Here is a 14,984-nt window from a genome sequence, read left to right as displayed (position 1 = left end):
CAAGGCCCTGCTCAGTTGGGTCTCTCAGTCAGATGCCTACTTACACATTGCTTTTCATATATCGTGGGTTTTCTCAGAGTATAGAGCTTAAGACCACCAAATTTCCTCTGTAGAAGTTCCTAACTTCTAGAAGGAATAAATGTACCATTGGAAGGGTGCAGCTCTTAAAAGCCTTTGATGCACCCCGGCTCAGAAAGCACGATCTTTGAGGTCTAGGCATGAAAAAAGCCTGCAGGAAGAATGACAATTCATTCATCTGTTAGGACATTTTGAAGTTGACACACACTCTAAGTGACACACAGTCCAATGTTCAGCTAGAGTTGAAACCAACCAAACTCACTCTTTGTAAACAGTAGATTCAGAGCAGCCTGGAGGTAGAGAGATTGGAAACACCAGAATCCACGGTGTTGGAAGGCTCATGGCCAGGATCACTGGTGCAAAGCAAGTTATCTCCCTACATTTTGTCTGTGATGTGCCGGGCTTGCCTCTCCCTCCCTACACCCGATAGTGCCAAGTGTGCAAGCATTGGAACTATAAGCTAAGCACCACCCTGGTGATCATTTTACCGATTCATAAACACTAAGCTTTAAAGATTTAGCAATTTGCTAGACCACGAGATAAAAAAGCAACTAAGGCAGATGGCCAGACCTTAATTCAAAACTGAACTAGCTATCCCTTCCAGGATGGAATCCAGAAACCAGGTTGGGTGTGGGGAGGAGTGAGGGGGGCACAGAGTTCTGTTTCCATCAAGGATGGAGTAGGCAAAACTCGATTCCTTCTTCCCACTCATGGTTTTCCCTCGGTGCTTCTGACCTCCCCCCCTCTGATGCTCAGGACAAAGCTTGATCTGCTCTGTCATGTAAAGTGCTGTGTGGTGGGCAGGGTCCAGAAGGTTACCTCTGGCAAGTGACTAAGGGCTTGTCAAGGCCAGGGAATGCTCACTGGCAAGGGGAGTTACAGTGTTGCTAAGTCGGATCCCCAGGGAGGTGCAGTCAGCCACGGGAAGGGGGCGGCGAGAGCTAGCGTGCTGAAGCCTAGAGGCGGGAGAGGGAGGAGAGTCCGCGCAGAGCAGAGGGAGGCGCGCGCTCCGAGCGAACACCCACTCGCATCAGACCCCGGTGGCGCGGCGCCGGGAGGCAGCAGCTGAGACAGCACCAGGTCAGAGCCTTTGCATCCCGCCCAGTCTGCCCGCTGGCGCCAGGACCGCTGAGGATGGAGGATTCCCGGGAGACCTCGCCTTCCTCCAACAACTCCTCGGAAGAGCTCAGCTCTGCCCTGCAACTGTCCAAGGGCATGTCCATCTTCCTCGACGTAAGTATAGCTGAAGTAGTTAGGTGGGCGCCTTAGGCATCACCTCTGTGAGAGAAGAAGGATGGGGAGCAACTGTTGGCTGCTGGCATTGCTATCAGACCTCCACTCAAACTATTTCCTACCTGCTGTTCCCTAGAGGACCCTAGGCAAATAAATGCCAGAGAGGACTGCCACCCAACTTGTAAAGAGCTGTCCCAGACCTGCAGCTTTAATTATAAGGAGCCCCAAAAGTTCGACTTCCCAGCACCTAGGGCTTCTGCCCGGAATGGAGAGTCTCTCATTGAGCAGTGTAGGACTTGATTCCGGTCTCATCCCTGCTGCCCAATTTACTGGCAGGCACTCTCCCTTGTGCTGGGAGCGCTGATGGAAGCCTTAGACATTGTGATGCCCCTCCAGCTGCTCCCAGCTACCTTCAAAAACAATTTCTTTGAACGTAATCATTTTTTATTTTACAACAGTAGCCAAGGTCTCTTTTATGATAATGATTTTTTTTCCCCTTTTGGTGCCCGCTGCCTTCCCTATTATTCTCCCCACCACCACCACCCGCCCTGCTCTGCCTAAGTTGTAATTACTATCATTAACCTCTTCTAGCTTTGACTGGTTTCCCTATCGTCCCATTCCTTGCTTGGGAATTGACTTCCTTCCTCCGCATCTCTAGCCTGACCATTCCTTCGGTGCTATTTTCTATCCTCATGCTGTAATCTCTCTCTCTCTCTCTCTCTCTCTCTCTCTCTCTCTCTCTCTCTCTCTCTCTCTCTCAGTTTTAGATCTAATTTGCTCCTCGATTCTGCCTCGCTTTGTCCCTAATGTTTCTGTGTTTCTCACGCGGCTGCCTTGTTATGTTTCCTGGCTTTCCTGTTCCTGGGTTGCTTGCCTTCTGGGTTCTGGCTCTTCTAGCTGCTGCTCACATGTCACTCTGTTCCCCCAGATAGTGTCTGACTTGCTCAGTGGGGACTGTTGTAGCCGATCCTTGTTTATTTAGCATGATGGAAAATGGGCAAAGCATGCAAAGGAGCCCTGTTTGTCCCTGCCCCTCCCCTTCTCTAAGCCATCACTCCTTATTAAAGTCCAAGCATGCAGGAGGTGGGCCAGAGGCTAAATACACTTGATTATGAAAAATGAAAATGTGAGGATATCAACTATCATAATGGCAAGTCAGGGATTTTGAAGATAATGGGGGAGGGGCAAGGAGTCCTTGATTTGTCGTGAATGATCTAGACTTTTTAAAAAATTGGCTGAGAAATTTATATCAATAATTAAAACTTGTGTAAGACTTAATCGAAGCTTCAACCCCACCTCCTGGCGGCCTTTTCCCCCACATCACCATGCAGTGCCAACACAGGATTCAGGCTTGGAGGGCCAACCATTTTCTCCCCATGAAAACATGATTTCCACTTTTTACTGCAACACATTGTTGTAGTTTTTTTTTTTTCTTTTAAATCTCTGCATTGGTTCAGTCTATGCTCTAATTATTTCTTCATGCCCTGCCTCCAGGAACTAGGTTGGGTCAATGTAAAGACAGGGCTGCACACATGAGTGATCAGGAGGGAATCAGGACCTTGCTCGTCCAGACTATTATGAGGAAGAAAAATCAATCTGCCAAGAAGTTAGTCCTAAGTTCAAGTGGAACCTCTGTTCTTTTGTGCCTAATCTGTGCTCTGCCCTCTGAGGACACTGAGCACTACCCGTGCTTTTATCTTATTGCCTCTAACAAATCCTGGAGATTCTCTGCTGAGGAATGTATTGAGACTATGTAAGAGCAAAGAAAGCTACCCGACAGACATTCTAAGCTCACGTGTTCAACTGCAGGTTATTAAAAGCAAAAATTTAAATCTCATTTTATTATGTACGTGCAGTTGTTCCCAAGTTCTCTCAATGTAAGTTCCTGTCCTGATGGAGCTTTCATCTATAAACAGGGCTGACTCCCTTACCTTCTTAAGTCTAGTTCTAGAATTGGAAAAAACAAAAACAAAAAACCAAAAAACCAAAAACTAAAAAACCTGATTCCACAAGAGAGGTATTAACATGCCAGTTTTTCTTTGAAACAGAGCTTTAAAAAAAGATTAACTGCAGTTGGGTTCTTTTTCTTGGATAGAAAATATGTTGTTTACACATTCCTGAGTTATTTTGTGAAAAAATGTAACACTCTGGTGCATTGTGTGACATGAAAAAGGGCTGGTTATTTAGAGACCTCTGAATTATTCATTTCTGGATCCTGTCGGTTTTAGCAACAACAAAATGTGAGACATAAATACATCATTTGATTTGATTAGATTTAGTATATTCTAGTAGCACTGCTAAGAATGATTGCTTTTTGAATTCTATTCAGATCACCACAAGGAACAGGTGGTATATTCTTCCTCTTCTAGATCTGAAAAGATAAGAGACCACTGGGGACTCTTGCTCCTCACAGACTAATTTCCAATTTGGGAAAGAACTGAATCTCCCAATCGGAATAAGAATAGTCTCATTTATACGGAAGTATCACTGAGACAGTAAATCTTTAGACTTCTTAGGGAATCTACTTAAACCCCATTTGTGGATACTGTTGAGGATATGACTAGGCCCAGCAAGCTGGCTAGAAATAGAGGTAAATGGTTGACTTAACATGAAAATCAGATTCTGTAGAATCATTGTCTTTCATTTCATTCTCTTATTTATATTCGGCAGGTGCCATGTTTTCATTATGGGGTGACAGTCTAAATAACAAAGAAAAAAAAGACACATGAAATGTACATTTGAATCACTATGGTATGTCCATGTCCATATTCTCAAATTCATAAGTAAAATAGTTGTAGCTAAATTCACAAAGGAACCACATAAGCATAGTCTATATTGTCTTCTCCCGAAAAGCCACAATTATATACCAACTTATTATAACTATTTATGAATACCTAAATAGGGTGAGGAGAAGACCTTTCCGGAGACTGGCTACCCGTGCATGCTGGTACACTACTGCTGGGCATATTTATACAAGGCACATCTGCCAGGAATGGGAAAGGGCCAGAATGGCCTCCAGTACACACAGCAACACAAAATGATCAGAAGGCTGACAATTGGATTCCCTTTTCACTACCCAGGTTCCCTCATTTCAGACGCTGGAGAATAAAGTCACATTTAAAACATGAGTCCTTGGAGTAGTCAGGTTCTCTTCTGATTAAACTAGTCTGCTACTTCACAGTGTGTGTGTGTCGTGCGGGGTGGGGGGGGGGAGATCAATTCTGCTCCTGACGTAAGAGAAATTCCAAAAGAAATGGGTTGCATCTCTATTCATTCAGTGGCACTGTCCTCTTCCAATAGATTTCCTTTGGCTCCTCTTGTGTTCACTGCTGCACATCTGACCCAGGGTTTTGTGCATGCTAGGTGGACGTTCTACCTCTAAACCACCCTTCCTATCTCTCATTACTTTTAATGGAAAAGGAACAGGACCGTCTCCATTTTGCTGATAAGGGAGGGTTAAAGCAAGAGTGTCAGAAAAGAAAGTGATGACTTTACAATTTGACATCCTTTTTTCTCTATCGATGTATGGAAGCCCATGCAAAGCACTTGGCCTGGAAGGTCAGAACTTAGTCAAAATGAATAATAGCTTCTCCTTCTAAAAGGTGCTTGGTTCTGAAGCTTGGCACATACTTATTTGTGTGTGAGATGACATGGATAGAGTATTGTCAGAGCAGAAAGGGCTTTTCGACATCATAAGTCTATGCCCAATTTCTGCTATTGCTATACATCTCCTGTCTTGCCCAGTCACACAGACACACTGGATCATTTGAATGCCATTGTATGTTTCAGAAAATGTCAAGTAAAAGGCTAGACAAGAATGGCTTTTGCCATGTCTTTCCACACAGGGTTTACCCTGGGCAACACCAAGAAGAATGGAATAGAATGTATTAGTTACATTTTAGTCATGTGTTTTCTAGTGCCTACTTCCATGCAGCCTGAGGGCAACCTGTGGTGTTGGATCAAACTCTTTATTGTAGGCTCAGGGCTGTGCACTAGGACTCACAGCTGTGTTCTTTCCTTCTGTATATAAGTTCATGCTCCCTATGAACTCCAAGGTTCTGCTGTGCATCCCAGTTGCCCAGGGTCCTGTCAAGTGACTGACAACCCATCTTACCCTGAGTCCTGTTCTGGAGTCCTTGTTAGTCCAGTGAATTGTGACATTTTTATGCTTTCAAGATAACATTTACATTTAAAGTCTGCCCTCAATAACTTAGTGAGAAACAAGGAATTTCATTTATGGGTATGAAAGAATATCTTTGGAGGTAATAAGGAAGCCGTCCGTAATCCGTAAATTATAGTGAAGTGCAGCATTCTTCATATTTAAACTTCCTCCCTGGACATATTTAAATGTATTTACTATGCCTAGTGCGGGCAGCTGTTAAGATTAGCAGGCTGTAGTAACACTACATACTGAGCTCCATTCTCATCTGCAGTGCTTCTTTTTTTTAAATTGTGAGCTCAGAGGCAAAATTTGCAGGAGTGGCAATTCTATCCATATTTAATTACAAGAGTTTAATAATATGAGCTACTGTCTTAATTTCATCTCTGAGAGCCTGAGTGCTGCCCCTGGTTGTTGTTTACATGGGATGATGATGGAAATTCTGGGTCCACTCTAGATGTGTGGTTGCTTCTGCTCTACTCATTTCTCACTTGTGAGGACACAGTAGAATTCAAAACTCAAACCTCAGGGTCAATCAAAGACCAGAGATGGGATGTGCTTCACACCTCCCTGACTGTAGCTTTTCAATTCTGGGAGACAGGAAGAAGCTCTGGTGGAAGAATGGATCTTTAAAGTCTCCACCAGCAACCACTCCAGAATGTTGTACCAGTCTATTCCAAGTAGTCTCTTACCACTGAAAGTCATCTTCTCGTAGTAATGAAGTTTATTCTGTGAAATGGAGGACCGATTTATGTTTGATCGTTAGAGTGGTACCCATCTGTTGCTGGGAAGGTTTCATGGATGAGATTTGTTAGAAATAATATTGGTATTTATAATATAAAGCATTTTAGTGAAGAGTATATTTATCCGTACCTCACTTGTGTGAAGCCAAAAGAATTAAGAAGGGAAGACACTTTCCCTGTGATAGAACAAAGAAAAATAACCAAAGTAATAATGAGAAACAGTTGGCTGTGTTTTTAACTGTTCACCAAGAAGTTCCAATGGGAAAAAATGGGGATTTTTCTAGTTATTTGACTATAAGTAAAGCTTACTCCAGAAAAACAAGCACCTCGAGGGCTCTTTCCATATAATTAAAGTTTGCATTTGCAATACTGTAGATGGTCATTCTCTGCAGGTGTGTATGCAGCACATTATGTCATCCAGTTAGACTTCTGCCAGTGCCTACATCACATGGGGTTAATTGGATTGCTCCTAACAGAAAGAAAGAAAGAAAGAAAGAAAGAAAGAAAGAAAGAAAGAAAGAAAGAAAGAAAGAAAGAAAGAAAGAACCAAACACTACTCAAGGTCTAAATATATAATAGTGTATTGGCCTTTGTAGTAAGCAGCTGAGGTTATCTCCTTAGAGACTATCCAGGGGCTCAGAGAGCACCAGTTGACTCTTCCAAGTATCTCAACACAGCTTTTTGGAGTGTTGAGAGTGTCCCTGTATCGTTATCCTTTTAGAAGACCATCATATTAGAGCCATACCTCATTATTTTCTGATTACACCAAATAAAGACCCAATTTCTCTCTTTCTCTTTTTCCCCGTGGGTAAATCATTTTTATTTTTGATTTATTTTGACTTTATTGGATATCTTCTTTATTTACATTTCAAATGTTTTCCCCTTTCCTGGTTTCCCCTCTGAAAATCCCCTTGCCCTCCCCACCCCCTCCCCCTGCTCACCAACCAACCCACTCCTGCTTCCTGGCCCTGGCATTCCCCTACACTGAGGCATAGAGCCTTCACAGGACCAAGGGCCTCTTCTCCCATTGATGTCCAACAAGGCCGCTCTCTGCTACATATGCAGCTAGAGCTATGAGTCCCACCATGTGTACTCTTTGGTTGGTGGTTTAGTCCCTGGGAGCTCTGGGGGTACTGGTTAGTTCATATTGTTATTCCTCCTATGGGGTTGCAAACCCCCTCAACTCCTTGGGTCCTTTCTCTAGCTCCTTCATTGGGTACCCTGTGCTCAGTACCATGAATGGCTGTGAGCATACACTTCTGTATTTGTCAGGCACTGGCAAAGCCTCTCAGGAGACAGCTATATCAGGCTCCTGTCAGCAAGCACTTGTTGGCATGCATGATAGTGTCTGGGTTTGGTGATTGTATATGGGATGGATACCCAGGTGGAGCAGTCTCTGGATGGTTATTCCTTCTGTCTCTGTAACTTCTTCCATAGGTGTTTTGTTCCCCCTTCTAAGAAGGATCGAAGTATCTACACTTTGGTCTTCCTTCTTGAGTTTCTTGTGGTTTGTGAATTGTATTTTGGGTATTCTGAGCTTTGGGGCTAATATCCACTTCTCAGTGAATGCTTATAATGTGTGTTGTTTTATGATTGGCTTACCTCTGGAGGATGACATCCTCCAGATCCATCCATTTGCCTAAGAATTTCATAAACTCGTTTTTAATAGCTGACTAGTACTCCATTGTGTAAATGTACCACATTTTCTGTATCCATTCCTCTGTTGAGGAACATCTGGGTTCTTTCCAGCTTCTGGCTATTATAAATAAGGCTGCTATGAACATAGTGGAGCATGTGTTCTTATTACATGTTGGATCATCTTCTGGGTATATGCCCTTGAGTGGTATTGCTGGGAAGGACCCAATTTCAAATAAGGTCACATGTATAGTTACTAAGAAATATGTGCTTCAACACCTGTTCTCAGGAAACCAACAACAACATAGTTCAACCCACAGCCCATATCTTCTCAAGTTTAAGTACCAAGCAAGCAAATTGTATCTTTCTCCTAACTGCTCAAGTATAGCCTGTTACTGACTGGCCCTAAGGTGTTCCTGACACATCAAACATCATTTTCAGAGAGGTGTGAAAATCTGTCAGGTGTAAATCTCCACCCAGCCCTTAAACATAGAAACCAAAAGTAGAAGAAAGGTTAGTGTCCCAGGGAAAAAAAATAGAAAACATTGTCACCTAGTAAAGAATATTAGATGGCCAAAAAAATCGCAGTATATCTACACACCATAAACAGGGTCCATGTTAACAATATTACTATAGTCAAGTAAGTCACAGAATTGATGCATGGGCTCCTATTTACTGATCATTTGTTATTTTTCTGCTCTGCTTTTATTTCCCATTTTATTGAGGTATCACCTAATTTGCATTGAAGTACATACATTTAAAATATAAGTTTGTTGCATTTTAACTTATGAAATATGATGGTTCCTGCAAATGTCACAGCTGGCAACAAAACAATCTGCAGAGAGGCAAGGGTAAAAACTCAGTTAAGTATGGTATAGTTAGCCAGGCTAACTCAAACTTCTAGAGTTTGACAATAGGCTAGATCATTTTAAACATATTTAAGTACTGTACCATTTGGATTAAAGTTTTCTGGTAACAACTTTCCCCTTACCATGTGCACAATAAATCTTAAGGGTTGACTACATCAAAACTCTTTGGCAAAGTCCTGTGTTCTCTGACATGAAGATGGGTTCTATAGCCTAAGGGCCTGGGATCTGGTGTGGTCTCTGAGACAGCACAGAGGTCATCTGACATGTGACATCTCCCCTAAGGATGCATTCAATTGATTGAGAAACAAAGCTAATGATCAGGTCTAGGGAGGAAGAGTCTGGGATAAACCTTTTGCAGGGGGTTATGTAAGGCCTGGCTCTATGGAGAGCGAAGGTCCCCAGGGTATTAACATTTACTCCCAGTCCTCTGGGTAGGAAGCAGATGTACACTTCCTTTACTGAGGAGACATCACTTCGTGATTAACATTCCTGGTTTCTCTGGTGCTAATCTGTGAATACTCGTGCCCTCTACAAAGAAGCAATTATACTTGAGATAATTTAATATTTTTATTATCCTCAACAGTTTTCTGATATACATTTATACTCCATAGCTCTCAACCTTGACAACTGTTAGACAGCATTGATCTACTTTCTGTCACTAAATATTACCGTGCAATTAAAAACTGTATACACGGGGACTTATAAGGAGGCATTTTTTTGTGTTTCGGTTTTCTACTCAGCCTAATCATGTTGACATACAACCAAATTTTTATACGTAAATTTTTTGATAGTTGTTTCTTTTTTAAGTGGCCCACTAGTTCTTTACTATACTGATCTCACACTTGGTTTATCAGTTAACCTGTTGATGGACTTTTGAGCTCTTTCCAGATGAGGGAATATTTTTAAAGGAAGGTAGAAAACACTATGTTCATTTAACATAGGAGTTTTATTTGTTTAGCAATATATGAATGATGGGTAAATACAGCATTCATTGCAATACTTAGGAACAAAAGATTTCTTTCTTTCTTTTTCTTTTTTTTTTTTTTTTTCTGCTGCCAATTCTGTAAACTCAGCCTCGGGCTGCACATATGCTAGGCAAGTGAGTTAAGCCCCAGCACAGCAGAAAAAAAAGAGGATAACATTTTTCTTCTTTTCTTTCCAGATTCTGAGGAGAGCAGACAAAAATGGTAAGACCCAAATTCTACAATTTCTATTTATTAATTCATTATATATTAGACTGGCTTCTAAAGAGCAGAGAAGTAGAAAGTCCTAGAAAAGGATGTGAAAAATACAATTTTAGCAATAGTCATAATTTTTGATCAAGTTTATGTCTACAGATATTCATGAGAAGTTGGCAGATGAATTCAAATTTGACAGCAAGATGGGATTTATGCTTTTGAAGTCCCATCATATGTGAGCTGTAACTTCTCCCTTTAATGCTTGACAAAAAATGTATAGCAATAGCAGCTTCAATTTATCAAATGTACTGGTATATGAATTTTGTTTAGAGCTCTAAGCTACCAAGGTTTTTGAACATAAATCTGCTTGGTACCAGCATCCAGGCCCACCAATTTCATAGTGGCCTAAGAAGTTCCCAAGGCATTGTGGTATTGCTGCCTGGAAACATTACAGCTTACTCTAACCTGAGCCATGGGAAACTCTCATCCACAGGAACAGAGACATGAAAGGCAGCAAACCAAAAATAAAAATTTGCCCTGAAAATTTAGAGGCAGCTCTGCTAAGTCCAATTATAAGCTCATGGGTATTTTTTTTTTTTTTTTTTACTTCTTGATTCCATTAGAAATTTCATTCCACAGAATCAGAGCTTATTAAGTTTGTTCTACTTAAGTACTTCAATATAGGCATATTACTGTTAAAAGTGGCTTAATGGTTTCAAGATAAAAACGCTTCTTTCCCATGCTTGAAATATCACTTCTTAGTTTCAAGGAAAGATTGCAGTCAGATCTGACCATTACAACATGGTATCTAGTTTGTGCTTAAGAATACAGACCCATAAGAGCTTTCTGACATTATACCCCTTTCTCGACAACACCAAACATCCACCCAGGGAACACTGAGATAGCACCCCCAGTTTCATCATATAAACCTTGGTCTATCAGAATAGCTTGTTTCAAATTATGTTGCAACAACTGTAATGTTACCAAACCAATGATGCCCTTTGCTCCCTTGTATTATTGCTCATGAAGATGGAAGTGAGGATATTTTCATTTTGCCCTCCTATCTGATCTTTTAGTCCTTTGCTTAATATCTGGTCCCAGTAGCACTGATCTACAACACAGGGACACATTGGTACTTATGCTAGCTGCCTTGTATTTCAGCTTCTGCCTGGTCTAATATACCTGGTTCCCTCTCCACTGAAGCTCCATGTATCTATGGCTGGATATTATCTTTATATCTATCACTCCTCTTTCTATCAAAGCTATCATACTCCATAATCAAAGTAAAATCCAGTTACCATACTCCATATTCGTGACAAAAATCATCTGTCAAATCAATGCACATGAATAAATGTAATGGCTATAATAGCCCTATAATTCATGCTACACAGCATAGTCACGTGTTCTATCAGCTATGTATTCTTTATTTCCAACATCTCCCCTGAACGTGATTCCTGTCTGTTCTCTACTCCCTTTCATAATGTTTGATTCTAACACATGTTCAAAACCACCTTCTCCCAGCTCTTAACTCTCAGTCTTTGCTTGCATTTACCCTACAATCTTCTGAACCACACAGTTGCCTGAGAATTTCTCCATTAGTTCAATTCCATGATACTTGCGTGCCTTAACAACTGTTTATTATGTATTCCTCTCTAGTGGTTTGTGAATATCCACATATTACATATGGCAAAAGTCTAGGAAGTTATCCCTATGCTGCAGGGCCCCCGCCCATTGTCTGAATACCTAACTCTTCCACATATATAGATCAGTACAGTAGAGGGCTGAAGTTGATCTTAGAGATTCTAGTTCTCTTAGCCAAACTTGCTTCTCTAGGGCATAAATCTGTCTTCTGTGTCAACATTATGCCCAGTAAGTATTTTATACTTGTAGACAGTTGTTTAATAAGTTAGTGATGAAGATACTCTAGCCACAATACATCACTTTGATCTACTCATTCCCCTCTACCTTCTCCCTACCTTATTCTTCATTCTGACTCTTGGTGTAAAGACGGGAGATTCTTAGCCTGCAGCAGGTCTGGGCTTAAGTCACAGTTATTCCACCCTGTAGCTCTACAGATGCCAGGAATCATTGTAAATAATAAATGAGATGATGTACGTAAAACCACCGGGGGAGTGTCTGACACACAGTAGTAACTTAATTTCCAAGTTATGAGTCCTTTCTGTGTCATGATGCCTTGACTATATAAAGCAACTGGTGACATTTCTGTAATGTCTTCTATAGTGGGATTTGGTAGAGAGAAAACATAAAGCTATTTACCAGGCATGCTGAAGTGAAAAAGAAAATTGGTGAGGGTAAGATGGAGTGTAAGTATGAAGATACAGAAGCAGCCACCTTTCCGGGCCACGTGTTTATTGTAATCTGTGTTTGCAAGTAAACAGCAATTACGTGCATTTGCTCTCTTGGGGACGGACTCTCACATGACACAGACCCTTGTGGACAGCTTAATTGTTGCTGTAATAATGAGAGGAAGGAGAAGCAGGAAGCAGAATGGGAATCAGCCAGAGGACAGAATTAGCATTTGGACTCCATGTGACATAAAAGCGAAGCTGCAGGATAAATAAATGGGAGAAACTACATGATTAGGGATTAGCTATAATAATGATGTCTTGGTGAGATATTTTTTGGTCTGGTTGTTGTTTTGAAATCACAGGCTAGGATTCTAAGCAGGAAGACAGACTTGGAAAGAGTATTGCTTCAGGGAGATGTTAGTGCTTTGATCTGAGAAGCCCCAAATTAAACACAGAGATGCTTCCTCACACCTGGGCATAATGACAACAAAAACAGTGCATGGATATTTATTAAATATTTGGAAAATATTTATAATTTGTAGTTAAGGAAATTTAATTAGCAATTAATAGGATTGCATGTATTAATGGTATGTGATATGATGTTGGGTTGTATGTATTCATTGTGCAAAGGTTAGCAGCAAATTGATTAACACATTCATCACCACACATAGCACACAGCAGATCCCCAGAACCTGCTCATTTTATGACTGGAAAGTCTGTATCTTTCTAACAACATCACCCCATTTCTCCTACGCCCAGCTCTTCGCAACTGCCACTCTACTCTGTTTCTATGGGCTTGACATTTTTCAGATTCTACATATAACTAAGATCATACGGTGTTTATTGCTCTGTGTCTGGGCTAAAACTCTTTCTTTAGCTTTGGAAAATGCAAACTTAAAAGGTCCCTAGCAGTGAATAGTGATATCCAGTTCTTCTTGTTGATATGCACTTGCTCAGACCCACTGCTGTTCATGTCAGCAAATAGTTAGGGTAGATAAATGCTGGTTTTGACCTCTGTGTAATGGCTGATCTCTGGCTGAATTGCTCTGTGGTGTAGTCTCTGGCTTTTAGTTGTTCTAAGTCTGTGAGTGCAGAGCTGTCTTAGGCTCATAAGACTGAGCAAACTGCCTACCATGACATAGGTTCTAAGTAAATAGTTATGAATATTTGTAAGAGGGGCATCATCAACAATTTGACCTTGAAACCTGATGATTATATGAATTATTTAATGAAGCGGCACTGTGCTATTTAGCTATTTCTACAAATTATTAATAATGACTAAAATTAATGGTGGATTATTATGGTAAATGCTAAGTTCTTAATATATATTGCCTGGAATCATTCTGAGAAGCCCACCAAGTAGATTGAAGCCATAGGAAGAACAGAAGATGAGAAAAACGAGTCCCAGTATCTTGGCTCTTACTCTGTCTAGGTTCATGATACTGAACAAGTCTCTAACCTTCTCTGTTTCTCCTTATGTGTAAAGTGGGTTAATGATAACTCCTTCAAAGCTGTCTTGAGAATCAACTCAGATTATACTTTTGAAGCATTTTGCTTTTTATTATTATATACTACCTATACACAATAACACTTCACTATGATATTTCATAATGAACAACATATTCACACACATACACATACACATGCATATATACACACATATACACACATACACACACACACATACACACACACACACACACACACACACACACTCCTGCCTTACTAATCCTTTCTCTATTTCTTCCCAATTTTCTCCCATTCTTCTTTCATGCCTTTTCCTCTTTTTACTTTTCGTGACCTAATGAGTTTCATTAAGTTTGATCACATGACCACATGTAAAGAAACCGTCTTTCCCTCATGAATCAATAACTTCTTATTCATTCTCAAAGAAGGGTGGAGCCTACCTTTCCCAGTTCCACTACAGGGTGAAAACAGGTCCAATCTTGTGCAGACCTTGTGTATATTTTCATACCTGCTATGAATTCAGGAGTACAGTAGATACATAGCTATCAAAAGACAGAGGTTCACATTGCTGTCCCCATCTTCCTCTGATACTTCAGTTCTTTTTTCTCTCCACATCTTCTGTAATGGTCCCTGAACACTGCAGGGAACATGAGGTGGGGGAGGAACATGATAATACAGGTGTCTCACTTATGAGTGGGCTTCTAAAATTATTATTCTCAGTGCTTGTTAAGAGTCACTACTGACAAAAAAAAAAAAAAAGCTTCTTTGACCAAAGGTGATGGCAACACTTTTCTATGCGTATAGCATTATTATTTGGAATGTAATTTGATAGGCACATCATGGTCATTTAGCCAAACAACAGTTATAGCTTTGTCACTAAAGCCTATGACTCCCTACCCCAGCTATGGCTTACTGATCACGTTTACAGTACTATATGTGAAACCCCTTGTGTAGAGCACACACCGAATCCAGTCAGAAGGTGGTAGGTTACCTCCATGATAGATTTGCCACCGTTTCTCCAGTCAGCTCATGTTGCCTGCCTTGTTGCTCTTGCACAAATGGTCTGCGGCTTAGTAAGGCTATTGACAATTCCTCCCTAGCAGTGAAGCGTTAATTTACATCTAGGTACTGATAGCTCATATTTGTAGCTATTGTTTCTTTTTATAATGGACCAAATCAAGCTAAAAGGGTTAACTATCTGCCTTTGAGTTGCTTCTTTTTTTTTTTTAATATTTTTATTACATATTTTCCTCAATTACATTTCCAATGCTATCCCAAAAGTCCCCCATAGCGCCCCCCACTTCCCTACCCAC

At 40.9% G+C, this 14,984-nt stretch overlaps 1 protein-coding gene across 1 annotated transcript in view; it reads left to right on the top strand.

Moving 5' to 3' along the window:
* Positions 1 to 997: 997 nt before the first annotated feature.
* Necab1 (N-terminal EF-hand calcium binding protein 1) overlaps positions 998 to 14,984 on the top strand; it is a 176,924-nt gene continuing 162,937 nt past the window's right edge. Inside the window, exons 1-2 of the mRNA XM_021160280.1 lie at positions 998 to 1,311; positions 9,880 to 9,904. Coding sequence (XP_021015939.1) covers positions 1,213 to 1,311; positions 9,880 to 9,904 — 124 coding nt within the window. The 5' untranslated portion in view covers positions 998 to 1,212. The remainder of the gene's footprint in view (positions 1,312 to 9,879; positions 9,905 to 14,984) is intronic.

This window comes from Mus caroli, chromosome 4 (genome assembly GCF_900094665.2).
Source record: "Mus caroli chromosome 4, CAROLI_EIJ_v1.1, whole genome shotgun sequence".
Classification (NCBI taxonomy): Eukaryota; Metazoa; Chordata; class Mammalia; order Rodentia; family Muridae; genus Mus; species Mus caroli.
Note: the sequence above shows the minus strand (reverse complement) of the source record. Positions and strands in the feature narration are given on the sequence as shown.